Genomic DNA, 27,103 nt, shown 5'->3' on the forward strand with positions numbered 1-27,103 from the left:
ATTTGTAATTTTTCAGATGTCACTTGCACAACGGCAGACTAAAAGATTTTTAAATCACACGACCTAAGTGGAATCCAAGCCTCGCCTGCTCATGTCCCATTTCGATCCAGAGGTTATTTGGCAGAACTGTTTTCCTGTTTCAACAACTTGAACACTAACCAATTGTACAAACAATGCCGTAAGCAAGAGGGCCTGCTTTCTCCCATCCCCACCCTCCATGCCCGCTGCGCAGAGCTGGGGAAATCTCCGCAGCCAACTTCCCCGGCTTCTCATTTTAGCCCCAAACGGCCCTGAAACTATGCTCGTCGTGGCATTCTAAGTCCCTCAGCTCTCCTGTCAAAGAGCCCCCGTTTGGGGGTCCCTACCCGCGAGTGCGCCGAGGGTGTGGACACAGTAGAAGGGGCAGGATACTCTCGGTTGCTCTGCGAACCCCTTCCTGGGGGCGCTCTTTTGGAACCCACAGAAAGGGCAGGGGCGTGGGGGAATTCGGCACCAGGGCCCACCGGGGCGCACAGGGTGGACGCGCAGGTAGGGCGAGAGGCCAGGTCGGAATGCAGCCCCCCGAGAACGCCTCGGGAGGGGACGGAGTGGAGAGTCTCCGCTGATCAGGGGCGAAGGCGGTCGCTCCGGGTCCCGGCTCCCAGGCCGAGGAGGGGACGCGCGGCAAGGGGGCAGCTTACCCGCGACAGCGACGGCCACAAGGCCCAGGAGCAGCAGCAGGAGCGAGGGCAGCGTGGCCCGGAGCATGACTCCGGGTGCGGGCGCCGAGCGGCGCGTCTCGGAAGTGCGGGGCGGTGCGCCCCCTCCCACCCAGCGGACCGCGGGAGGGGCGGGAGGGGCGGGAGGGGCGGAGGCCAAGTTTGTCCACTGGCTGTGCGATCCCGGCGGCGCGCTGCCCGCTGCAACAGCTCTGCATCGCTCCGTAATTTTTAAAAACTTTTCATTGCAACTGAAATAATTTCAGACTCTCAAAAATGTTGCAAAACCAGTGCAAAGAATTTCCGTCACGCTTCAGCCAGCTTCTCTAAGTATTAACATCGTCCTTAATTCCAATACCATGATCAAAGCCAAGAAATGAACGCTGGTAGACTACTATTAACTAATCTACAGCTCCTGTCACATTTCGCCAATTGTCCCTCTAATGTTTTTTTATTTTTTTTTCAGTCCAATCCAGGAACATACATTGCATTGTGATGTCATATCTCCTTGGTCTTCTCTATTGTGGGACAGTTCCTAAGTCATTCTTTGTCTTGTTCCATGATGTCGACAAGTTTGAAAAGTACTTGCCAGTTGTTCTGTAGAATGTCCTTCAGGTTCGGATTATCTGATGTTTCCTTTCGAGGGAGATTGGAAGAACAGGACTCAGGTTGTTTTGTTTGGGACATGAGTACCGTGCCCTGTCCAGGGAGGGAAACGATGTCAAGTTTTGTCAATAACCATCACTGGTTAAAGGGGTGTCTGCCTGGTTTCTTCTTTGGATTTAATGGCCAGAAACCTTTCAAAGGCTCCTCCCCATGGACTATGTCCATCAGATAACTTTTCTATGTCACCAGAGTCTGCATTAAGTTTCTTTAAACTATGTTTGCACAACACTTGGAAGGAAACAACCCTGTCGACACCATCCTGAACCTTTCAGAACTGAGACAATAAATTGCTGTTGTTTAAGCCAAAACAAACAATAAGAAAAACAAACCAAACAAAAAACTATGCTTGCCAAAATATATGTATAAAATATGCAGCTATAACTTGACTATGAGGGCCCCTGGCACCAGACAACACAATGCACAAACCAGGGTCAGGCCAGGCTTCTTATTTAAGCCCTGACAGAGCCTCATGCCATTAGCAATAGAGTCCTTTAAAATTGAGTTTCAACTCAACCATAAAAGCACAAACAATTAAAAAATGTACAAATAATATGAACAGACACCTCACCAAAGAAGATGTACAGATGGCAAGTAAGCATAAAGACTCTCAAAATCAAATATCATCAGAGAATTGCAAATTAAAACGAAAATGAGATACCACTATACACATATTAGAATGGCCACAATCTAGAAGACTAACCACACCAAATGCTGGTGAGAATGTGGAGTTAGAGGAACTCTCATTCATTGCTGGTCGAAATGCAAAATGGTGCAGCCACTTTGGAAGACAGTTTGGCAGCTTTTTACAAAACTAAACATACTTTTACCACGGATTCAATAATCATGCTCCATGATATTTACACAAGCAAATTGAAAACTTATATATACACAAAAACCTACACACAGATGTTTATAACAGCCTTATTCCTAATTGCCCAAATGAGAAAGCAACCAAAATGTCCTTCAGTAGATGAATGGATAAACAAACTGTAGTACATCCATACAATGTAATATTATTCAGTGCTTAAAAGAAATAAGCTATTAAGTGATGAAAAGACATGGAGGAACCTTAAGTATGTATTGCTAAGTGAAAGAAGCCAATCTTAAAAGGCTATACATAATGTACTACATAATATTTTGGAATAAGGCAAAATTACGGCAAAAATAAAAAGATCAATGGTTGCTAGGTGTTGGTGGAGGGGGGCAGGGAGTGGGGGGAGGAGGAAGAGAAGAAAGGAGGCATGAATCGGTAGAGCACAGAAGATTTTTTTTAGGGCAGTGAAACTATTCTGTATAACACTGTAATGGTAGGTATCATTACACATTTGTCAAAACTCATAGAATGTGCAGCACAGAGATGAACCCTAATATAAACTATGGACTTTAGTTGATAATACTGCATCAATATCAGATCATCAATTTTAACAAATGGTAGCACACTAATGCTAGACACTAATGATAGGAGAAAGAGTGGAAGAGATAAGAACATATATAGAAACTTTATACTTTCTGCCTAAATTTTTTATAAACCTAAAACTGCTAAAAATTAAAGTACATCCTAAAAAAATTAAGTCTAATCCTTTCCAACCCTTTCTAACCCTTTCTTTGCCTGTGATAGTCCAGTATGAAATGGAGTGATTGCACCAAGGAAACTAACCAATGGGGTCTATGAGGAGAGTGGTAGAGTGTTAGAGGTGGTAGGGCCATCTTCATTTACTGATAAGGAAACTGAGGCCTAAAGAAGGGACGTGACTTATCCGTGGGCACAATGAATGCCAAAAAAACGGACCAGAGACTAGGTCTTCAGCTGGACTCTCCCACCCATTCCAGACTCAGCCCCTTTGCCAAAGTATCAAGATCTTGCTCAATTTATTTCCATTATTCTTCTCAGACTATCAATAATGGGTTTACATATTAAACCGATATCCAAAGAGAATCCTTCCAAAGGTACACTATGTTTATATATTCAAACATTCTAATTTTGGATGCTTCTGTCTCAGTGAATAAACAAGTAATGAACAGTTCTATGCAATCATGCAATTGAAAAAGTTCTCTTCACCCCCACCTCAGGCACCAAAATATAATTTATCTACGTATGTGGATTACTTTGCATTAAGATAATTTTCAAATGATGGTTAGGTTTACAATAGAATTGGCATCCTAACAAATCAATTTAATTTAGGCAAATAACCCATTTCAACAGTGTTTTGTTCCTAAGTCACTGGAACTTCGGAAGGTATTTTTGCACACGTCCTCATTTTTTATATTAATATGACAAAATACACTACTTACTGCCTCTCCGTGGAACAATGTTCATTGAAGTCTCTCGTTACGATGTCCTACTTTCTAATCACACCTCACACCTTTTATTTTTCCATCTCTTTCACTCTAACTTACCTCCTCTTTGATCTCATTGCAGACTTCAGTCCCTTAACTTCATTTTCCCCAGGGTTTTATTTCTCCCTTCTCCACCCAGTCTGGATACCATGCCCTATTTTGTCCTCCGTTACATCCACCTTGCCAGCTCCGAGTCTGGGGTCTCTTCTTTGTTTTTTTCTTTTTAAAACTAAAATTGTTTTTCCAGCTTTATCGAGATATAATTCACATATAACATTGTGTAAGTTTAAGGTGTACAATATTGATTTTATACACTTATATATCACAAAATGATTACAACCATTAGCTAACGCTGTCATACCATCACATAATTACCTTTTTTTGTGTGTGTGTGGTGAGAACATTTAACATTTACTCTTAGCAACTTTCAAGTATATAATCAAGTATTGGTAGCTATAATCACCACGTTGTATATTAGACCCACAGAATTTATTCATTTTATAAATTAAAGTTTACATCCTTTGTCCAACATCTCCCATTCCCGACCCTCCCCACCCCACCAAACACCAGCTCCTGTTAACCACCACTCTACTCTTTGTTTCTAGGAGTTTGGTTCTTTTAGATCCCACATATGAGTGAGATCATCTAGTATTTCTCTTTCTACGTCTGTCTTATTTCATTTAGCATAATGCCCTCAAGGTTCATCTATGTTGTCACAAATGGCAATTTCCTTCTCTCCCATTGCTTAGTAATATTCCATTGTGTGTATATGTATAGATATATACATATACATATATATTATATCTACATATTATATCTCTATCTCTATCTATCTATCTATCTATCTATCTATCTATCTATCTATCTATCTATCTATCTATCTACAGAGTGTGCCAAAAAATGTATACACATTTTAAGAAAGGAAAATCTTGTATTAAAATTGCAATACTCAATATATACCAATAACACAAGATGAATACAAGCTATATGTATACATTTTTTGGCACCCCCAGTATCTATCTATCTATAGCTATATCTTTATATACTAAATATATATATGTAACCATCTTTATGTACTTTGGATATACACCCAGAAATGGGATTGCTGGATCATATGGTAGTTCTATTTTTAATTTAATTTTTTAGGATGAGATCTTCTTTACAGTTTCCTTTTCCTCAACTTTATTGAAGTAACTGAGGACAAGTAGAGGAAATCTATCAATTCTCCTGATAGTTGTCACAAGTATATGGCATTTAATTTCATCTGAGTTCTGTATGCTTCTTATTTAATCCTCATTATTCTCTTCAAGCTGAGACCCCATTCACTACCCATCTTTCTCAGCAGAATACCTTACCTTTTACTCAACAAGAAAATGGGGCCTATCAGGTGATGACAAACATCTTCAAATACTTATCTGCTCTCTACGTTTCTTTCATGCAGGTGTTCTTCTTGTGGCCTCAGAGAAGAAGGCACTCTTCCCCCATCCCATGTTTTCATTTCTTCCCTTTTCAGCTTCTAAACTAATGAATCTCTTTCCCCTCTCCTTTGGGGAAAAAAACCTTCTTCAACCTTTATTCTCCCTGTACCTATAGCCCAATCCTTCACCTTCCCATTTGCACCATGCTTCTCAAATTCTCACATTCCCCATTTCCTAATTTCCTTTTTACTTTTCAGCTCACTTGCATGTGGATTCTGCAGCATTTCCGTTGGCTAAGATCACTAGTGTTTCCCTCATCCCTAGAGTTGTGTGGGGACAGAGCCCCAGAGAGCAGTTTCCAGGCTCTCGGCCTCACATGGAAAGGTGCTGGTTCGGGTAGTAGATGGCTGTCAGCTGTGGCTAGTTGGCCGTCAGCTGTAACCAGTGAGCCATTGGCCACTAATATAACTGCTGTGGCTACGCTAGCAGAAAATCGGGGCTAGCAAGAAGATGGTGGCTGGCAAGTGCGGATTGCAGTTAGCATGGTTGATTGCAGCTAGCAATTGGCAGAGTATGGCGGAGTGTGGATTGCGGATTCTGTGGCTCCTGCTTCCTGTGTCTCCAACCCAGCCGCCAGCAAGACTATAGAGGTATGATTCCCCCATCTATGGCTCCGTGGTTGTTCCTTTTTGGCTTCACTGTGTTCTGCGTTCTTATGTGGGGAGCGGGAGCGGAGACCCCGCCTGATACCCCACATAACAGAAGGCTATTGAGGAAGACCAGTAACAAGGCCAGTGCAAATAATGCAGGGAGAAAAAAAAAAGATAAAGGCCTGAACTAAGACAATTAACACGTTGCGTACGGCGGGGTTTAAATCCCTCGTGAAGATTCTTGTGACCCGTACGCAACGTGTTAATAATGGACATAGCCACTCTGTGAGAAGTCTGAGGTAAAACTAACAGAACTGTTGGATTACCAAAATGAGAAAGAGGATTTGAGAGTGACTTCTGAATTTCTAGCTTGGGAGATGTGGGGTACGGTGTCTTCGTATAAATTGAAAGAATGTAAGAAGAAAAACTGGTTGGGGAAATAGAAACAAGTTTCTAAAAATTTGCTTGTGATTAATTTAGCTTGGAAAAAAAGAGAAATACTTGTATACTACTTTTGTTGAGATGTAGATATTGTGAGAATGTTTTAATTTGGAATACACAGGGAATTAAAGGGAACTTTGTACAGATTATGAGGTCTTGTAGAAAAAAATGTCTTTAAGATTCAGTTAAAATTTGTCTTAAGGAAGATAAAGTAGTTGAACTAATAACAACTAGATCTTTGTTTCTGCAAGAGGGTGTTAGGATTAAATGAACTTAAGATAAAGGAATCTGAATTCCTAACTTTCCCTAGCATAATTTAGCGATAGGGTCAGTATTGGAGGTTACAACACTACAGCAGCCATTTATTTGCAAGGGAGAATTCCCAGGTAATTAAAGTGTCTTGCCTTAGAATCAGGGAGGGGAACACGCTGTGTGTTGGGGGGGGGGCGTGGAGAAGGGGGAAAAAAGGGTGGTCATTGGTACCACTTCCAATTTTGTCTGCGACACCTGATCATTATAATGTCTATTGGCTTGCTTTTGCCTCGTTTTGAGAGATCAATTTTGTTAGACCACATGTGTGGGTTGGGTTAGTTAGAGAAGACTAGAAAAGGCTGTCTTCCGTTCTTCTGAGACATCTGGTATAGGGGGAAAAAGGGAAGAGAATACAGTTCTGGTCATGGTGAGAAGGACTTTCATGGAGATCGTCTGGTGAGAGTTAGAAATACGAACCTGGAACTAGATATTTGAAGCATTGACTTAGAAGGGGGTTGATGAATGCCTTTGGGGGGGGGGAGGGAGGTAGTGGACAGGCTCTCCCGAGGGAAGCACACAGAATGAGAAGTAAGGGTACCGTAAATAGAATTTCTACTGATCTGATAGTTAAAAGAAGACACGCTGATTCGGAGCAATTTGAAAAAGGGACTAAAATCAAACATTCAGAAATGTAAGCATGATTATATTTATTCTTTAAAAATACACAAATTCTAAAGGTGCCGCTTTTATTTTACAATAGCTGGACATTATTTCTTGTCATACTATATGCCTAACATAATAAAGCCCTACCTAGAGACATTTGTTTTCCAGCAAGCATCACCACTTTTACAGCATCACTACTACACACTCGTATAGCTGTATTTTTCTTCATTTCTTCGAAGAAAGCCTTAATGCCTAAAATTGTACAGGTCATAGGCCAAGAGAACTAGTCTACCGAATTTAATAAAAAATATTTCAGAACAACTATACTAAGTTTTAGACTATTCTAAAACTGTCTTAGAAAATTATTTACAAAGTTATCACAGTGTAAACATTCTAAACTTTAAAATAAATCTATGGATTTTTATACAAAAATATTCTAACGTACAAATATAAGTTAAAAACTGAATAAAACATTCACCATGTCCAGTGCAAGCTATTATTAAAAAATATATTCTAGGTGGTAAATTTATTTATTTATTTATTTATTTATTTATTTATTTATTTATTTATTTATCTATTTATGGAGGGCACAGCTCACAGTGGCCCAGGAGGGGATCGAATGGCAACCTTAGTGCTACCAGCACCACCCTCTAGCCAACTGAGCTAACCCACCACCCGTAGGTGGTAAAATTTAAAGTGATAACCACAGAACAGTATTTCCTTAATCATTCATAATTTTAAACATTTTAGTAGTAATCACAAGGTTTAGAGTTTCATTGTAAAATTTTCATTTTTACAAATGCAAGATATACAGTTTCCTTCACAGACCCCTTCTCTTTGGCGCATGTAAAAAGGCAACAAAGTAATAAAGATTTCTTAGTCAAAAGTAGACATACCCTGTACAGTATATAAATCATAAAATTTTCAAAAATTCTTTGCAGATTCCCTTTAAAAAGGAAACAGGTATGATTTGTACATAAGAAAAGACAAAAGAAAAATCAATCTACAAATAATGTTCCCACACTTTAGAAGAATATTAAATACTAAATATTTAAAAGCCATTGTTTTATGAATAATTATGAACAGAACAAAACTTTTACATTTAATTTGGTATGAAATGTAATTCGGTATGAAATATATTTGTAATAGTGTAAGAAGCATCTTGCCAAGAGGCATCATTTTGTTGTGTAAAAATAAGCATGTCCCTCATTGCTTAAAATTTTCCCCCAAATGCTACAAGTGACTATTTTAAAACAATGTTGATATTATTTACAGTTGTGTTTTTACCTTGAGGTACTAATTTTGCATTTGGCCAGATGTTCATAAAAATTAAAAGGGAGATGTGTGGCCTTAATGTGTCAATTTAAATTTTCTAAGAGGTTTTGTTAAAATGCCATTAAAACACACATAGTCTAGTCACCAATCACATTCTTATATAGAAAACATGCATTAAAATTATTACCCTACAAACAATTTGGACTCTCGTTTCAGCTTCGGTTACTCTCCATTCTATTAAGTAGAGTTATATACATGGCTTTTTTTGTAGATAATTAAGCATGGAAACCGGAATAGCAACTAAACAACTACTTACGACTTCTACTTTGGAACATTGTAAATACTGACACTGGGAAAATTTCAAATGGCTCATTTTTCCTAAATCATTAGTGCAAGTTAGCAAACTTTTAGAAGAATTTAGTCATGGAATGAAGGAAGCATAATCTCATCTTCATTCACTCCTGGTTCATATCGAACTGAAGAGAATCCTGCCCAGTGAAAACGATTCCTTTGGAAGAGGAACCAAATTAGTCCGCTGATGAGAGCTAAGACACTTAGCACAGCAAATGTGATAGCTATTCCTCTGTAATCAGGGCCTAGAACAGGGAAAGGTTTAACATGAGGAGAGAATATAAAAGTGATCATTATTGACTGTATACATTCAGCTGTGTGTCACATATGTAAACCCTTCATAAATTAGATACAATAAGCTCCTGATTGTTTCATAGCATGAATACAGAATTCAAACTCATCAAACATTTAAGTGCTTCTTGTCATTTTCAACTGTTTTCCTTTTTATTCAAATTCTCTTCATTGCTACAGCAATTTTCTTCCAAAGACATTCGAGCACTAGCATTATTCTCACTTTTCCTTCCCATCACCCTTTTGAGAATATCACTCTCAGTATATTACCTTGCTTTGACAGCAAATTGTTAAGAGCTGTAAATTTTTGTGTTTAACCTACCAAGAGCCAAATAAAATATCATTTGCTTTAAAATGATTTAAGCTTTTAGGATGACCTCATTTAGTTCCTAGCTTTTCAGTTTCAAATGCAGTCCCAGGCCCCTTCTCTGCATACTGCCGAGATGGACTCATTCTGTCCAATGCCTTTAATAGCATCTCTGTGCTAACCTCCCTTCTCTCTCATACATCCAACAGCATATTATGCATTCCATATGGAAATACGGACAGTTAAAAATGGCCCAAACAGAATTCTAGGTTTACACGACCCTAACATTGCTCCCACCACCCCCCAAAACCTGCCAGTCGTTTTCTATTCCACTCAGAATACAACCTGAACTCCCGACCATTGCTTCCGGAGCCTGAAGTGTCTGGCACTGGCCTACCTCCCAGCTCTTCCCTGAACACCCATCAGGCTCGTTCTGCCTTAGGCTCTTTGCTGCAACTGGTACCTATGTCCAGTGAGCTTCTTCCCCGGATGTTTGCTTGGCCAGCCTTTCAGATCTCAGCTTCAAAGTCTCCTGCTCTTAGCCGTCTTCCCTGATAACCCAGAGTAGCCATCCCCCTGATCTCGATCACAGAGTTTATGACTATTTGAAATTTCCCCTTTTAAAAATGGACATGCTTGGTTATTATCTGTCTTCCTCTACCAGATTGTAAATCCTGTGAGAAAGTGTGTTTTATGTGTCTTTTTCACAGGTGTACCCCAACACATAGAACACGGCATGACGTACAGTAGACACTCAAAATATTTGCTGAGTCAATGCACGATTATGTAGATACTGATAACCTAGAATTGGAGTTTTATCTTTAATATTTGTGCACCAAAATAGACATTTTTATCCTAGATCTTCAAAAATGTTGCTGTGGAAAATTTAGAGATCTTTCTCTAGAAATGAACTTATGAAGATAAGATTTTTACGGTTATTTTATATATCAACGCATGATGAAAGATGAATTCAAATCATGATTTCCTAGATACCCAGGGCATTTTAAGTAATTACATCCAGTTTTACAATGTTGTTAAGTTATTCATGAGTTTTAAGCAAATGAAGAGAAAGGAAGCAAACTAACTGTAGAGCCAGACCTTTGAGCTTTTACATATTCAAACTATAGAATAAAATACACCTTAAGAACATTTTCAAAGAAATGATCTTAATACTCTGGCAGCTTCCATTTTTCTTAGGAAGGAATTGTACAAAGTTTAGGTTGTTTATAGTTTCCTCTGGAAGTCCTAGGCATCTTGTGCATTTCCTGTCTCTTGTAATCTATTTTTCCGAGGGAAAGAATCTCCATGACTTAATGATACTTTTTGATATACATTAAGGACTAAATACTTCAGGATCAAATACAAAACTTTGCATATTACTGAATTGTACATTTATGTCCTAACCTGGTCTGCAAAAATGTTCCCTAAGGACAGGTTACATACTTACCCAGAGGAACTTTGCAGACAACTCTTCCATAGCCACGTGAACATTCAACTTTTATCCACGTTTCATTTGAAGCTAACAAAATGCTACATTTTCCACCATCACTCTTACGTTTATTTGCCCATTTGGCAAATGTCACTTTTGATCCATCTAACCAATTCCAAGACTGATCTAAAGAAAGAAATTAAATAGATGTTTATTGCCATGAGATTACTAAGGTAAAAAGGCATGCAGCTCATACAACTCTGTCACTAAAATGAAATTTATTCAAAGGGAAAAAATTTAAAAATTAGTCTATCAGTTGCACTTGTCACAGTTCAAGTGCTCAATAGCCATATGTGGCTAGTGACTAGTGTATTGGACAGCATGGACACAGAACAATTTCATCTTTGCAGCAAGTTCTATTAAACAATACTGACACAGAACGTCGTGTTTTGATTAAAGTGCAGAATTCTTACATATTTATTGTGTGAGAGACAGATTGCTAAAGACCTATATCCCCTCCCTCTCCCGCTCCAATTAAAAAGCTCCTATCATTGAAGGTATGCTAGTGGGGAAGGAACGGTCCATCAGGGTCCTCCCCACCATGACTCCATTTTTGTTTTCCAGCTGAGATAGCACCACCTTGTGGTGATAGCATAAACACAATTTACAATTCATTTAGACAGTTAACTTTGAACCCATTCGCTTTTTGACAAGTATTTAATATTTTGGAATTCACATTTATTTTAATTATTTAGAATTCAACTTTGCATAAAATGTTAAACAGATTTCCTATTATTCTATCAAATTTGTACTCTGAATTCATTCTTTATCAATTCCAAGTTCACTCAAACCCTGTAGCTACCGTGTTTCGCCAAAAATAAGACCTAGCCGGACAATTAGCTCTACTGCGTCTTTTGGAGCAAAAATTAACATAAGACTCGGTATTGTATTATATTATATTAGACCTGGTCTTATATTATAATAAAATAAGACCGGGTCTTATATTAATTTTTGCTTCAAAAGACGCATTAGAGCTGATTGTCTGGCTAGGTCTTATTTTTGGAGAAACATGGTACTATTCCTTATTTAAAAATTCTTCCACAGATCGTTTTGAACTAATTCTCTGCAATTTTACTAAACTGTTTTGAAAGAAAGATCACCATTCAGATTTAAGTTTGCTTTATGGTAAAAATGTTCTAAGAGGAAAGGGAACAAGAAGAAGAAAACTTTCTGAATAACAGAGTTATAAACTGGAAAACATGGGGTGATAGACATGAGAACTCTAAGGGAAGTAAGTGAGGGAATGAATCCTTGTAGGGGTGCAGGGACACAGATATTGCTGTAGAAGAAAAAAAATATCCTGTTAATCTTAAGCCTCTAGAACAACTCCAGTTGATGTCAACTGATTCTCTATTTCTTTAGTGTTTTCCATCACTTACTAGTTTTCCATCATTACTAGTAAGTCACTCCCTTATTCATTAGGAATTTATAAGCCTCCCAAACAGCCAGCAGACCTAGCTTATTCATCAATAAGAAGCATGTGAATCAGCCACCACTTGACATTCTGTAGCAAGACTGACTTGGTATTTAAACAAGTTAGAACCCTGAGTACAGCACACATACTGATGTCACTTACCGGCAGCCTGTTGAGATAACCCAAGCCAAACTCTCATGGTAATATTATTATGTTCCCTCATCAGTCTGCTCACGAATTTATTCTCATCTTCATCCTCTATAGTAACAATAACTGCAGAATCATCTGTTGAAGGAAAACAACCCCCAAACTAATTAGTTTCATGCAAACTAGTAGTTTATTCTCAACCACCCATTCAGAAAAAAACCAAAAAACAAAAACAACTATCATGACCAAGATCATTGAGAAATTCAAACTTTATGCAGAGAATGTTTTTAAAATCTGGTATCTGTCAGATTTTTAAAAGCATAGCATTAATAGCTTTATAAAAAAAAGTGAGAAATGTTTCTAGATTGAAGCTTTGCACTTAGAAATTTTATGTTTCTTCAAAATGTTTACCTGGTAATCTTTTTTGATCTTGGAACTGCCTAACCAGTAAGACCTTTGTGTATCAACAGCTAATGATGAGCAATGGGGTATGTGATGGTATAAAGAAGTGTTTCCTTATAGATTTTAAGCACTCTTTCCTCAACAGCCGTTTCTGTATAAATTTGCTTCTGTTAAAATGAAAATTAAAGCAAATAGGTTTGGGATATCGGAGAGCATTAGCCTTCCCTTCTTCTTTTTTTTTTTTTTAATTTTTTTTTGGGGGGGAGGGGAATAGGACTTTATTGAGGAACAGTGTGTACTTCCAGGACTTTTTCCTTTTTTCCAAGTGAAATTGTTGTCTTTCAATCTTAGTTGTGGAGGGTGCCATTCAGCTTCAAGTTGTTGTCCTTTCAGTCTTAGTTGTGGAGGGCGCAGCTCACCTCTAGATCCAGTTGCCGTTGCTAGTTGCAGGGGGCACAGCCCACCATCCCTTGCGGGAGTTGAACCGGCAACCTTGTGGTTGAGAGGATGCGCTCCAACCAACTGAGCCATCCGGGAGCTCAGTGGCAGCTCAGCTCAAGGTGCCATGTTCAATCTTAGTTGCAGGGGGCGCTGCCCACCATCCCTTGTGGGACTTGAGGAATTGAACTGGCAAACTTGTGGTTGAGAGCCCACTGGCCCATGTGGGAATCAAACCGGCAGCCTTCGGAGTTAGGAGCATAGAGCTCTAATCGCCTGAGCCACCGGGTCGACCCCTAGCCTTCTTTTAATATTATTTGATATGTAAAGGCACTGGTCATGCCCATTGTAAGTTCCTAATTGTATGGAATTGAAACAGTGAGTATTCCTGAAGTTTGATAGGTCACCCTAAATCCATAAAAAAAAAATGGTGCTATCACCAGCAAAGGTATGGAATTATTAAGCTAATAACTAAACTTGGAAATCAATCCTAAATGGAATCAAATAATCTTCAGCAGCAATAAGTCTGTCCATATTTGAGCTTTTGTGGTGGGGGGATTTAACGAAGGGCAAAGGAAAGCCTTTATTCCTTTATAGATCACCACAGTGTGCAGGCAGGTACTTTATATGTTATCTTCCTTAATATTATATCACATAATCCTGTAGAGGAGGTTTTATTACTATTTTACAGAAGAGGAAACTGAGGCTCAAGGAGATTAAGTAAATTGGTTAGGTTTACACAGCTAGCCAATTATAGAATTAGAAAGTCAATCTCAATCTTTGTAATAATATGAATAATAATGTTATTTGCAGGGCACTGTGCTACGTTTGCATGCATTCTCTCATTTATTCATTAACTACAACAATCCAACCTTTACCCCTTTACCCAAACTTTGAAGTAAGTACGATGGTTGACGCTTGAACATGGGTTCAAACTACGTAGGTCCACTTATATACAGATTTTTTTTCAATATACAGTTGGTCCTCCATATCCCTGGGTTTAGCATCCACAGATTCAACCAATTTCAGATCAAAAACAGTATTTTCCATCCACAGTTGAGAAACCATGGATGCAGAGGGCCAACTGTATGCACTGGTTCTATGCCACCATATATAAGCATCTGAGCATCTGTGGACTTTGGTATCCATGGGGGGCCTAGAACCATTCACCCTTGGATACTAAGGAAAGTCTGTAGTTAAATTTTGGGGGCATCAAAAGTTATACATGGATTTTTGACTGTATGGGTGTCAGTGCCCCTAACCTTCTCATTGTTCAAAGGTCAACTGTATTTTTGTTCTTCTTGTTTTCAGATGAGAAAAGAGAAATAATTATGTAACTTCTACAATATCCCTCAGCTATAAGTATGAGAGTTGGTATTTGAACCCAGACCTATTTGCCTCCAGGCTTAGGTGTTTAATCCCCACAATAGAATGACAATAAACCTTTCTATTTTCTCCTTTAGAAGCAAGAAGCTTCTGACTGCCAGAACATATAGATAGCTCACAATAGTTTCCATCGTGTGTGTGTGTGTGTGTGACACACACACACATATAACACAGAACAGTTCCCACACAAGAGTTCCCACCATGTAGTAATAAGGAGATTTAAAAATCTCCACAATACTTAGCAAAATAAATGAGATAAATGCCAGCTGCCTCGCTAAATTGCTACCCAAGGATGCAGGTCTCTGAATTACTCGAGGTGGTCTCCTGGAAGTCATTTCACATTTACTATTGGCTAAAATTTATCATGGGAGAGAGTCAATCATTTCCACTCTTTCTAAAATAGTTAAATTTGATCCCTTATGGTGTTCAGACAATGTAAGCCATTCCTATTGCAGAATGGATAAACAAACCATGCTTCTTTGATTTGTTACCCTGGTCAGGCTAAGTTTACTTATTAATAACTAAGTAATGGAAAATATGCAATTTTGTATTTACTACTTTACAAAAAAATTTACCTCTTAATCCCTTCATCTAAGCATATCCAGCTATATTTAAAACCACTTCACTTGTCAGTATTTTCACAAAACAGTTCACTTAGCAATTTTTATGCTACTTCTTCCCACTTACTTTCATTTTTCATATACTTATTGACCTTTTTAAATGGCTATTCCAATATTCCATTGAACTCATATATCATAAAGTACTTGACCACTTCCTCACCACATTTAGGTTATAATGGGCATTATTTAGGTTATAACGCTATTATCAATAGTGAGTGCTTTAAAGATATTTTCAAAAATATAAACATGGTTTCAAAATATTTCCTTATGAATAATTTCAATGATTAAATTATCGAGTCAAAGAAAAATCAACAAATTTTAACTCACCAACTTCTGAACAAAACTGTTTGGCTTCTGAGAAACTATGCAATGCTTGGTTAGCCGTGTAACAGTGGCCGTTGTACTGGATCCACTGTGATCCATTCCCTTTTGTTCTTGGACATCTCGATGAGGTTGTGTGAGAAGACATCTCTTTAGCTATAAAAATGTGAGAGATAACTGTAAAAGTGCACAGAAAAAAATGACTGACTTTTAAAAATCTCATGAAATGCCCCTATTTGGAACTGTGGCTTCTGTGGGTAAGAAGCATTCAATTCAATGGACACATCAGAGAAAGCCACAGCCCATACTCCAAGAGTATATACCTTCTAAGTAGCTTTTTGGAATACTATTTTTAAAACTTAGAAGACAGAGGAAAGTACTTAGCCCTCTCAGATGGATTTAGACTTAAGTAAAAACAATTGGAAAGGCAGAATAGAAAAAAGACACAAAGACAGGCTAGGCAGACTTGAACCTACTTTGAAATAATAATTAAAATTCTTTTTCTTTAGATTCCTTTTTAGTTTTGATAATATAAACCTAATTTCGCCTTGCCGTATACAGAACTACTTTGAAAAATCATAATCACAAGTGAAAATTTGGTAGTATGTTTACAAAGTGCAATATATCAGCAAAGCAAAATCTGTCTCAGACAAACAAACAAAAAGAGTAGGTATGGCTTTTCAGCTCTTAAAATTCCCCTGGTTTCCATTTAAACTGTTTAATTTTTAATTGTGCTGTATAACACCAGAGCTTGTGTAACGAAGCTGGCACCTCTTAATACCCATTATTAATTCCAACAGAAGAGAGTATCAGAACTGGAAAGGAAATTGTCAACATCCTATTGGTGAGGTACAGATTATTTGAATCAAATATCTGACCTGGTCTGGTTAGTAATCTCAATGCAAACAATTGCTTTGTACACAGTATGTATGGTTTGTATGTCCTCCGCTTACTGAAGGCTTTCCCTGCTTTTCTCTCTACTGCATCTCAATTTGGTAGAGTTCTTATGTGTGGTCCCTGTGACTCCAAAAGAATGGCTGCTGCCATTTCCTTCTTCATCAAAGGGCTTTCTGATGGCTCTTAATTCCTTCTGCTTCTCTAGCTTCTGTTTCTCCAGCTGGGCTTGATCGTCTTTGAACTTTGCTTAATTGATTGGCTTTTGCCTCCATTCTTTCCACTCATGCCCTTCGTTTGAGCTGCAAGTCTTCCTTCAGTCTGACAGTTGATAACTCCTGGATAAGTTTCCTAGCGACTGATGATCAAAGCTCATTTGCAAATTCATTTGTCAAGTCTGTGAGACTTGTGACACCGTTTCATTAATGCTGGAGGGAGAGGTTACTAGCAAGTTCTTGCTTTTACCACCTTGCGAAAACAGCTGCTTTCCCAAAAATACACGGCTGACAACTCCAACGTTGCACAAAGCAATGATGTGGGTTGCTTCATTAGGTGCCAAGCATGTTGAACATTGGCTACCAATGCATGGCTAGGCCTGGGGGACTTTTCTGAATGGCTTGGCTTTTTAAGAAAATTCTTCTTATACTGGGAAAATATGGAAATCCCATATCTTTAAAGTGTATTTGTTTCTAATCCAGTCTGCAACTGGGCTGTTTTAGGCTGCAAACATTTTCTTTCTTTACTGCTATTCATGGAGTTATGCTTCCAACTCTTGCATTTTTTTTTTTTTTCTGCAAGGGCCAGCATTACGCTGTTTGTTCTATTCCTGTTTAAGAAGAGTCAGGTTTTTTGTTTTGTTTTTTAATTGTGGTAAAATAACATAAAATTTACCATCAAAACTATTTTTAAGTACATAGTTCAGTGGTATTAAGTACATTCACATTATTAGGCAATTATCATCACCATCCATCTCCAAAACGTTTTCATCTTACAAAATGGAAACTTTGTACCCATTAAATAACAACTCCCCATTCCTACCTGCCAACCCCTGGCAACTACCGTACTGCTTACTGTCTCTATGAATTTGACAACTCTAGATAACTCCTAAAAGTGGAATCACACAGTATTTGTCCTTTTGTGACTGACTTATTTCACTTAGCATAATGTCTTCAAGGTTCATCCATGTTGTATTATGTGTCAGAATGTCCTTCCATTTTAAGGCAAATAATATCCATAGTATGTATATATCACATTTTGCTTATCCATTCATCAATCAATGGACACTTTGCTTGCTTCCACTTTTTGGCTATTGTGAACAATGCTGCTATGAACGTAGTTCTACAAATATCTGTTCGAATCCTTGGTTTCACTTCTTTTGGTTATACACCCAGAAGTGTAATTGCTGGATCATATGGTAATGCTAGGTTAAATTTTTTGAGGAATCACCATACTGTTTCCTACAGTGGCCACACACCATTTTATATTCCCACAGGTAATGTATAAGGGTTCCAATTTCTCTACATCCTCACTAACACTTGTGATTTTCTTTCTTTTTTTGAAGATCCAGTTTTTAAGTTGGCTCTTGTGTTACTTTCCCAGGGCTGCCATAACAAATTACTATAAACTTGATGGCTTAAAACACAGAAATTTATTTTCTTACAGTTCTGGAAGCTAGAAGTCTGAAAATAAGGTGTCAAAATGTTGGTTCTTTCTGGAGATTCTGAGGAAGAACCTGTTTTGTACCTGTCTCCGAGCTTCTGGTGGCTACTGTCAATCCTTGGCTTTTGGCTGCATCACTGCAATCTCTGCCTTTGTCATCAGATGGACTTCTGTTTGTCTGTGTCTCTCCTCTAACAAGGACCATCACTGGAATTAGGGCCCGTCCTAATTAAGTATGATCTCCTCTCAACTAATTACATCTGCAAATACTATTTCTAAATAAGGTCACATTCTGAGGTAGACATGAATTTTGGGTACACTATTCAACCCAGTACAGTACTGAATTTGTGTTTGATTTTGTTGTCATTCTCCTTCATCCTGTAAAGTCTGTTTCTCTAACACAGATGTCCTCTCCATTTCTGCATGCCTTATCCTATATCTCATGTATTCTATATTTTTCCTGAAAGATTACACTTATCTTCTGTTCCTAACAACTGAGATGTCAGTTCTTGATTGTGCCTTTATTCCTCATTCTTTATATCATTCTCCCTTTCTTGTATTCACTTGTTTCTCAAGATAAGATTTTCACATTTTCTTCTGCCTGACTCTGTTCAGTTCCAACTGTTGCATCTTCTCTTGAGGATTCTTCAGAGCAGAAAACAGGACACACACTGAGACTCAGAAGTTTCAGAGACCAACACCATCATCATCTCTTGGCCTGTCCTAAATGTCTCTGCAGCTCCTGGATGGTTGAGGTCCTCGTGCTTTCCCTCAAGGTTCATGCTCTACCACCAGGGGTGACCCCAAGTCCAGCCCCTGCTGGAAGCAGCTCCTCCCTTAGATTTTAAGGATCATATAAGTTTGGAAAATACATAGTTACACAAAGTTAAACAGACCTCTTTACTACAGAAACTCTCAGAGCCATCAATATGGTAGGTCCCTGGAGGCATTTCCCAAATTTACATGGTATGGAACGCTTTTTAAAAAGGAGCATCTCAATCTTTGAAAACAGTGCTAAATGAAATTAAAATTCACAAATTCCAAAGTAAAACTTACCTAGTGATAGAACAACTGAGAAAGTCTTTGGGAACAAATTCCCTAAATGGGTATATTGTATTTATTTCTCTTCACAAAGTATCAAAATTATTTTTATAGGATTTGTGAATAAAACTTATTTAGAAATCTATAAAAATTCCTTTGAGTACTTAATTAAATGCATAAAACAAACGTCATATTTTAATAAATATACAGTTATTCGAAATCAAGTCTTACATTTTGTAGGTTTATAACAAATAGCACCATCCTTAACAGACTTGCAGTTTTCATGGTTCCAAGTTCCTTTTGGATCCAAAAGAACACAATTTCCAACAGATTTTTTTTCTTTCAATGGGATGTAGTCAAAAGCACTGCCATCAGACCATTCAAAATTTGATTCACTCCCCTGTTTTAAGAATAACAGAGATAACCTGAATCCAGATGTATGACTTCAAAAAGAACATAAACAAGAACACACATACTTTAAGAAATATTGGAATGGAGTGTTAATTATTTGCTTATAAGTATTGTAGGTCCAGATCTATTTATAAAATTGGGAATTTACTTTTGATGCATTAATTTGAGACAATTGCTCTGGCACAATTTAAGTAGGATTTTAAATCTAGAAACAGAGTTACTCTACAGAGTACAGGAACTCTGTCTCTAGATTTATTCTTTTTAATGATGGGTTTATATAACACTTGAAATTAAATGATGTGCAAATGGCTTCCTTTTGTCTCAATTACAGATTTACAATCCTAACCTTGATATTAGTCTTGATATTAGTTTTTTTTTTTTTTTTTTAATGTTGTATAGCTTTGTGGTTTGTGTCTCTGGCTACATTTTTTCATATTACAGAAGCCATCAAGCAGCAGGGGCTGGAAGAGGAAAATACTTCCCAAGAAACTCATATGGGACGATCAGTTTTGATTTTTCCTTGATTCTTTAATCCTAATTTGCCATCCTTTCTTTTATGTTTCCCTCTTTGTTCTAAAGATTATTTAGAGGTGGACAGTTAGCTCAGTTGGTTAGAGCGTGGTGCTAATAACACCAAGGTTGCTGGTTCAGTTCCCGTATGGGCCACTGTGAGCTGTGCCCTCCTTAAAAAAATAAATAAAAAAAAAAGATTATTTAAATTAGGCCTTCACGTCTATTTTTTGTATACTAGGCATTATTATAGGTACATGAATATAGTAATTAATAGGCTTCAAATAGTGGCACAAAAGACGTGTTTACCAGCAGAGTATTCTCAAATAGTGCCAATTTCTAAGGGGAAAAGGGGAAGAAAATACACAGTCCTAACGTTAAAAATTTTACTTGGCACCGTATATAAATTTTTATGCTAATCTCCAATATAATCCTATATTAAGGAAAATATGATCACTCCAATTTTACACATGAAGAAGTAAACTTGCAAATTAAATAACTTGCTCATGATCACCCATCATGTAAATGGAAGACCCGCCATTTGTACTGGAACTCGGGTTTCTTTTCTCATCCTGTGCTATTTATTCCCTTTTCACGAGCTTTCCAATTGGTCTGCCCCAAATAGGTTTCAGAAGTGGTGCTGCAATATTAACTCACTGGGCCCTGGCAGTGTTGAGGGCAGCTGCAGTCCTGGCCATTTGCTTTAGTTCACTCAACAAATACAATTTTCTATTTGTTCTGTGTTGTGAAAAGATAAGGAAGCACAATGCTATGCAAATTAAGTCCTAGGACTTAATCTGAAGTTATACTTTGAATTGATAGTTTATGCTCAAATTTCCAAACTTCTAACATGTTTGGAAATTTTCTGGAAAACAAAACAATACTTACATCATGACTTGAGAGACCAACCCACAGTGGAAATCCATCACGCTTTACGATATCTTCCAGGAAGAGCTGGCCATTTTGGTCATGAACACTTGCCAAGTGACCTCCACTTTGAGAACACATGTTTAATGCTTCATACCATGTTACTTTTTCTTGAATAACATTATAAATACCATCTTCATATGGAATAAACTGTGGCAGAGTCGTATTAAATTCTTCCTTGTAGTCAACTATAATTTTTAAATTAAGTGTTATTGATTAAATTTAAATTATTTAAAATACATATTTTGGGTAAGTTAAATGAAACTGGGTTTTTTATTTCGAAGGGAGGTCAAATGCATACTTTATTTTTCTTACTGCTATGGCAAATATAACAGGCTCTTAAATATTACAGTTTTCTAGTTGATTAAAAAAAGGCATAAAGATTGTCTTTCATTTAGGAAGCTCACATAAAAGCTGGGGACAGAAAACAACACCTGAAATGAAGGCAAAACAATTACCCACTAGAATACAAGGTTGGACAATTAATTTCGTGAACATGCCACCATGCGCTATGTGTGACTGACTAGAGGAGAGATTCATCTGAGGGTATTAGAAAGCTAGTTTGACAAATTAGGTCTCCAGAGGTTAGGTTAGGGGGAATTAGGACTAAAAAGAAATAAGGTAACCAGAAAGCAAGCTGAAAAACAAACAAACAAACAACAACAACAAAACCACAATGGTGAGGATATTTCAAAGGGACACTGGAGTCAAGTGAAAGATCTCCTAATGGCGAAAGCTGGAACAATTTGAGCAATGTATTAAATAATATAGTATATTGGATTGTAACCCAAGTATAAAATAAATAACCATGAGCCCATACTGAATAAATTTTAAAATGGAGGAGAACAGACAAGTCTCCTGTGCAGTAGGATTCCAAATAATTTGTATAGATACTCCCCTCTCAGGAAGGTGGAGAATAGCTCTCCACTCCTTAAGTGTGGACTGAGTAGAGTGACTTCCTTACAAGGAATACAGTACGGAAAGGGGAAAAAAAGAGTAATTTTGAAGTGGAGAACGCTGGGAAATATTACCTAGAGCCAGTTGCTCAAGGTTAAAATCAATAGCGATGTCATGTTGATAGCATATACCCTCATATGATGTGATGAGAACGACACTTTACTTCTGTGTTTTTCCCTAAACCTCAAACCCAAAACCCCTATTTAATCATGAGAAAAACACCAGCCAACCAACACTGAAGGACATTCTATCAAATACATGAGCAGTGCTCCTCAAAACGGCCAAGGTCATCAAAAGCAAGAAAAGTCTGAGAAAGTGTCATAACCAAGAGGAACCTAAGGAGACAGGAGGACTAAATGTAACATGGTATCCTGGGTGGAGTCCTGAACAGAAAAAGATTATCAAGTATAAACGAAAGGAAAAACTAAGGAAATCCGAATAATATATGAACTTTGGTTAGTAATACTCTATCAGTTATTAGCTGTGACAAATGTACTATACAAATGTAAGATGTCCATAGGAGAAACTGGTTGAGGTACATACGGAAATTCTATGTACCATCTTTGCCACCGTTCTGTAAATCTACAACTACTTTAAAATGAAAAGCTTATTAAACATGTAGAGAAAAATAGAAAGAAGGTGAAAGACTTCTTGACAGGGAATAAACATAAATAATGGTGCAAATAAGGACAGACATACACTGTACATGGGATAGTTAAGAGATCAGCCTGATAGAAAAATATCCTTACTGAGCCAAGAACGGGAAAAGAATTGGGGCTGGGAGAAAGCCTAAATTTTTAGAATAGACAGTGACTTCTAAAAACTCTCCAAAGCTTACATGGAATCAAATAATTGATAAGAGAAAATCCCTCACAAGGAAGACTGTTGATGGAAATGATGACTGTGACAGGCTCCATGTTAGTGAAGGGCTTAGAACAGAGTGGCCATAAAATCACGGTTTTTAAGCTGTGGAAAATTTAAAACTGACATACATTTAGACATAGATTTATTTAAGGAATCAGGCAAGGTTGAGAGACATTCAGTTTTAGCCAGGAATGTCAAAACTTTACCCACACACACTTTCATATTCATAAAAATCTTATTCATCCTTCAAGGCTCAACCAAGTTTTACTTCTTCCATGCATTACTTATTTTCATTGATCTCTTTTGACTTCCCAAGACATTTAAACCTGAACCAAATATTCTAAGACTCATCTACATAAAACAAGGATGAAGAAATTGATGCTGTCTCTCCAGCTACATTTTACTCCTTGAGATAAATACCATGACACCAGGGACGGTGTCTTTCTTTCCTCTGTAAACTCAGTAGCACCTCTCATAAGACTGAAGACAGAGGAAGCACTCAAAAAATACAATTGCAAGATTCCCACTAGTGGAGCCAGGCCTTATATGCTCTTTTCCTGGAGTGGAAACTCTATATTAGCGTACTTACCCATTTCAATTTTACAAACAAGAATGCTGTGCTGATGATAGTAATGTACTTCTTCAGCAGCATTCAAGGTTTGAATATCCCAGAAGCCATCAGTACTCAAACCAGCAAAAAACTGGCCATTTTTCACATCTGGTCTTCCTGCTCTCCAGTGCGTATATGACAGCGAAGTCTTATCAGACCACATAAGAGAGTTATCTAGAGAAGAAACAAATTTTTCCATGCTTAGAGATTAACTCAAGACTAGATTTATAATTATGAGGTAAATATTTCAAACTCAAGTTTTCTATTTTCTTTCCCACCTCCTAAAAAGATGTATCATTATATGCATCCCTCTAAAATATTTTATGATTATAACAGTAAATCATGCTTATTTTGAATTTGGAAAGTACAAATTATAAACATAAAAATTAAAATTCACTTATAATTCCACCATCCTACAATAACTTTACATTTTGTTATCTTTCATCAAATATTCATTTTTCCTACATGTACATTTAATTGCAATGAAAATGAATGTAACTATTTCACAGAAAATAATACATTATAAAAGTAGTGATAGAAACATCTTCTATAGACCTAAACCATGCACAATTGTGCGCATTTATGATTTTTGACAAGGATGCCAAGACAATTCAATGATGAATGAGTAGTTGCTGGGAGAACAAGTATCTACATGTAAAAAAAAAAAAAAAATGAAGTTGGACCCTTTTTTTTCCTCCATATACAGAATTAACTAAAAATAGATCATAGACCTAAGTGTAAGAGCTAAAACTATAAAGCTCTTAGAAGAAAACATAAGAGGACATCTTTCCATGACCCTGGGGTAGGTAAAACCTTCTTAGATATGCACAAGTGATAAATAAAAAATAGATAAATGGGACTCATTAAAATGAAAAAGTTTTGTATTATAAATTATGCTATCAAGGAAGTGATGGCAGAAAATATTTGCAAATCATTTATTTCACAAGGGACTTATATCCAAAATATATAAAGAATGCTTAGAATTCAACAATAAAAAAGATAATTTAAAAAATCCAAATAGAGATTTCTCCAAAGATGACACAAATTACCAATCAGGACAGGAAACAATGCATAATAGCATTAATCATCAGGGAAATGAAATAAAAAATCTCAATGAGATATCACTTCATACCCACTTGGATGGCTATAATTAAAAAGACATAAAAACAAGTGTTGGCATAGATATGGAAAAATTGGAACTCTTAATGGAAAATGGTACAACAGCTTTGGAAAACAGTTTGTCAGTTCTCCAAAGGATTAAACAAAAGACCCAGCAATTGCACTCCGAGGTACATACCCAAGAGAAATGAAAATATATATCCACATAAAAACATGTACTGCATGAATGTTCACAGCAGCATTATTCATAGTAACAAAAAAGTGAAAACAACCTAAATGCCCATCAAACTGTTGAACATATAAATAAAATGAGGTATATTCATACAATGGACTATTATTCAGCCGTAGTCTAGAGTAGGCAATCCGTAGAGACAGAAAATAACTCAGTGGTTGCTGAGGTTTGGGAGAGGGGAGAGGGAATGAGGAGGGACTACTAAGAGGAGTGATAGTTGTAAAGCTTTCTGGCTACACCAAAAGCCATTAAATTGTATGTATACATTAAATGGCTGAATTACATGATATGTGGCTATATCAATAAAGACTGTGGAAAGACAAGTTACTAAGTCTATTAAAACTATGAATTGGTATGAAGAGTGATGTGATTATTACCAACGGATACCCCTTGTTGTTCTGGTTATTTCTACCTTCCACTGACTACCATCTCCCAGGCATCATATCTAACTAAACACCTGCCTGTAGCAATGACACACTAGCAATATTGTACTTATGATTTGGTCCTTGCTTGCTGCTTTGTATCACCTTGTGTCCCCAGGTCCCTCTTTCCCTCTCCCCGAATGCTAAAGTTACAATTTTCTGGCTAATACGATAGACAATGGTATATTTCTGAAATTGCTATTCAAAAGGGTCTGTTTTTCACTTGGTTTGAAGTATCTTTCAGTTGACATGTGGCTTCTCTTAGTAACTTCTATTCATGCCCTTACTTTTGAAAAGTCAGAACTTTCAAAAAAACCAAAACAAAATCCTTTGTATAGGTGGTATATACAGTTAAATATTATTTAAGTATATTGAAGTACTAAAAAACAAACAAACCTATGGATGTAAATTAAGCCAGTCAGAATAAGGTTTAAACCAAATTTGCTGTTTGCTTGAGATATCTTTCTATATATTGCTCATATGTCTACTTATTTTAATAGAAATTTTGTTACTCATACATTTGATTTAAAAACTTAAGACAATTAAAAGCAAGTCTACAGATCTGAAAATACTTTTCAGGATGCAGGATACATTGTCAGTTGTTTCTGACAATACAATTAACAAAGTACATCAAGAGGGTACGATTAAAATCTCTACGTATATCCTGGGTTTGTTCTCCACTGCTCCGTATGGGACCACCGTTTCCTCAGTCACTTTCAGATAGAGTCTGGGAAATTTCCACCTAGTTTTTCTCCATTTTTTCCCCCATTAACTCACCTGCAAGCCATAAACATTTAAGAAAAGGCTTTGCAACTCTAAGAAAGACAAGTTAGATCGCAAAAAGAAGGCTATTTTAAAAATGGTCAGATTTGAGTAATTTAGCTTCTTTTCCTACCCTCTCTCTGGCTATCATTGTCCTGTGCCCCTTATTAAGCCCTGTTTTTGGGTAAATGTATGCTTTTGATGCTTTATGCCCACAGATGGTTTTCTTTTTTTCTATTTCTAAAACTTCTATGATTTTTCAGGAGATCTTTAATTGAGCATCTTTTAAATTGGTTTTATCTCCCCTATTATTAAAGTCTGTGTTTAAAATTTTTTTTTTATAGCAATTCTATCTTTGATATGTGGTATTTAGTCCTGATTCCAATATTCAATTGTCAGACTACATGGGTCATTTTCTTAATGTATGCCCAAACCAAGGCTATAAATCCAAAGGTACAACATTTGTACAAGTGTAATTCTGTTCTCACTCATCCCACATACATAGTACAGAAATAAAGTAAGTATTGGAGCTTTATATGGGAGTTCTATCATTTTTTAGTTAGTTTTGAATGGCTAGAAGGGAGAGTAGAGAAGGGAAATTATTTTCCACCATTTAACTCTAAGCTTAGTGGTAAAAGCATTTTAATGTCAAGAGCTGAAACTGTCTTGGCATTTGTATAAGTTATGTAAAGAGCATAATTACAATTTTGTATATTGATAAACATATACTTTGAAGAACTATACTTTCATAGCTTGATAAACAAGTAGTTTATAATGAAGTATGAATATAAATGCAGAAAATGTGCAGATTTACAACTTACTTTCATAAATGATACCTAACATGACCCATGAAGCCATATAATTGAGGTGCAGAAGTTGCTCAAGAACAAAGTTATTCTCTTTTTCATCTCGAATACTCAGAATATGTGATTTTTGATCTGTTAAAAGAAAAATAGTCAACAATTTTAAAAATTACTTACCTAGAACACTTTGTTTTGTTTGACAGATTTAGAAACTTTTATTTCCCAGCTTAATACACTCCCAAACTTAAACAATAATGAAAATAAGAAAAGCATGTCAATTAAAACAATCTCATTGTACTAAAATGAATAGGTTAATTAAAAAGTTT

The 27,103-nt window shown here is 36.9% G+C and overlaps 1 protein-coding gene and 1 pseudogene across 3 annotated transcripts in view; both read right to left on the bottom strand.

Annotated features, from left to right (window-relative positions):
• LOC109445155 (CD302 antigen) overlaps window positions 1-27,103 on the bottom strand; it is a 108,359-nt gene that overhangs the window by 27,032 nt on the left and 54,224 nt on the right. Inside the window, exons 28-35 of one of the 3 annotated variants that reach the window (XM_019727249.3) lie at window positions 26,796-26,912; window positions 23,419-23,613; window positions 20,970-21,196; window positions 19,392-19,560; window positions 15,573-15,722; window positions 12,415-12,537; window positions 10,797-10,964; window positions 7,149-8,996 (exon numbers count right to left, since the gene is read on the bottom strand). In XM_019727249.3, coding sequence (XP_019582808.3) covers window positions 8,818-8,996; window positions 10,797-10,964; window positions 12,415-12,537; window positions 15,573-15,722; window positions 19,392-19,560; window positions 20,970-21,196; window positions 23,419-23,613; window positions 26,796-26,912 — 1,328 coding nt within the window. In that variant the 3' untranslated portion in view covers window positions 7,149-8,817. Of the gene's footprint in view, window positions 1-680; window positions 1,456-7,148; window positions 8,997-10,796; window positions 10,965-12,414; window positions 12,538-15,572; window positions 15,723-19,391; window positions 19,561-20,969; window positions 21,197-23,418; window positions 23,614-26,795; window positions 26,913-27,103 lie in introns of those variants that run through there. The other 2 variants (XM_019727252.3, XM_088794247.1) reach the window with 2 other exon arrangements.
• LOC109445242 (centrosomal protein of 57 kDa pseudogene) lies at window positions 15,729-19,366 on the bottom strand (annotated as a pseudogene).

This window comes from Rhinolophus sinicus, chromosome 17 (genome assembly GCF_057876585.1).
Source record: "Rhinolophus sinicus isolate RSI-liver-muscle chromosome 17, RSI-T2T, whole genome shotgun sequence".
Lineage (NCBI taxonomy): Eukaryota > Metazoa > Chordata > Mammalia > Chiroptera > Rhinolophidae > Rhinolophus > Rhinolophus sinicus.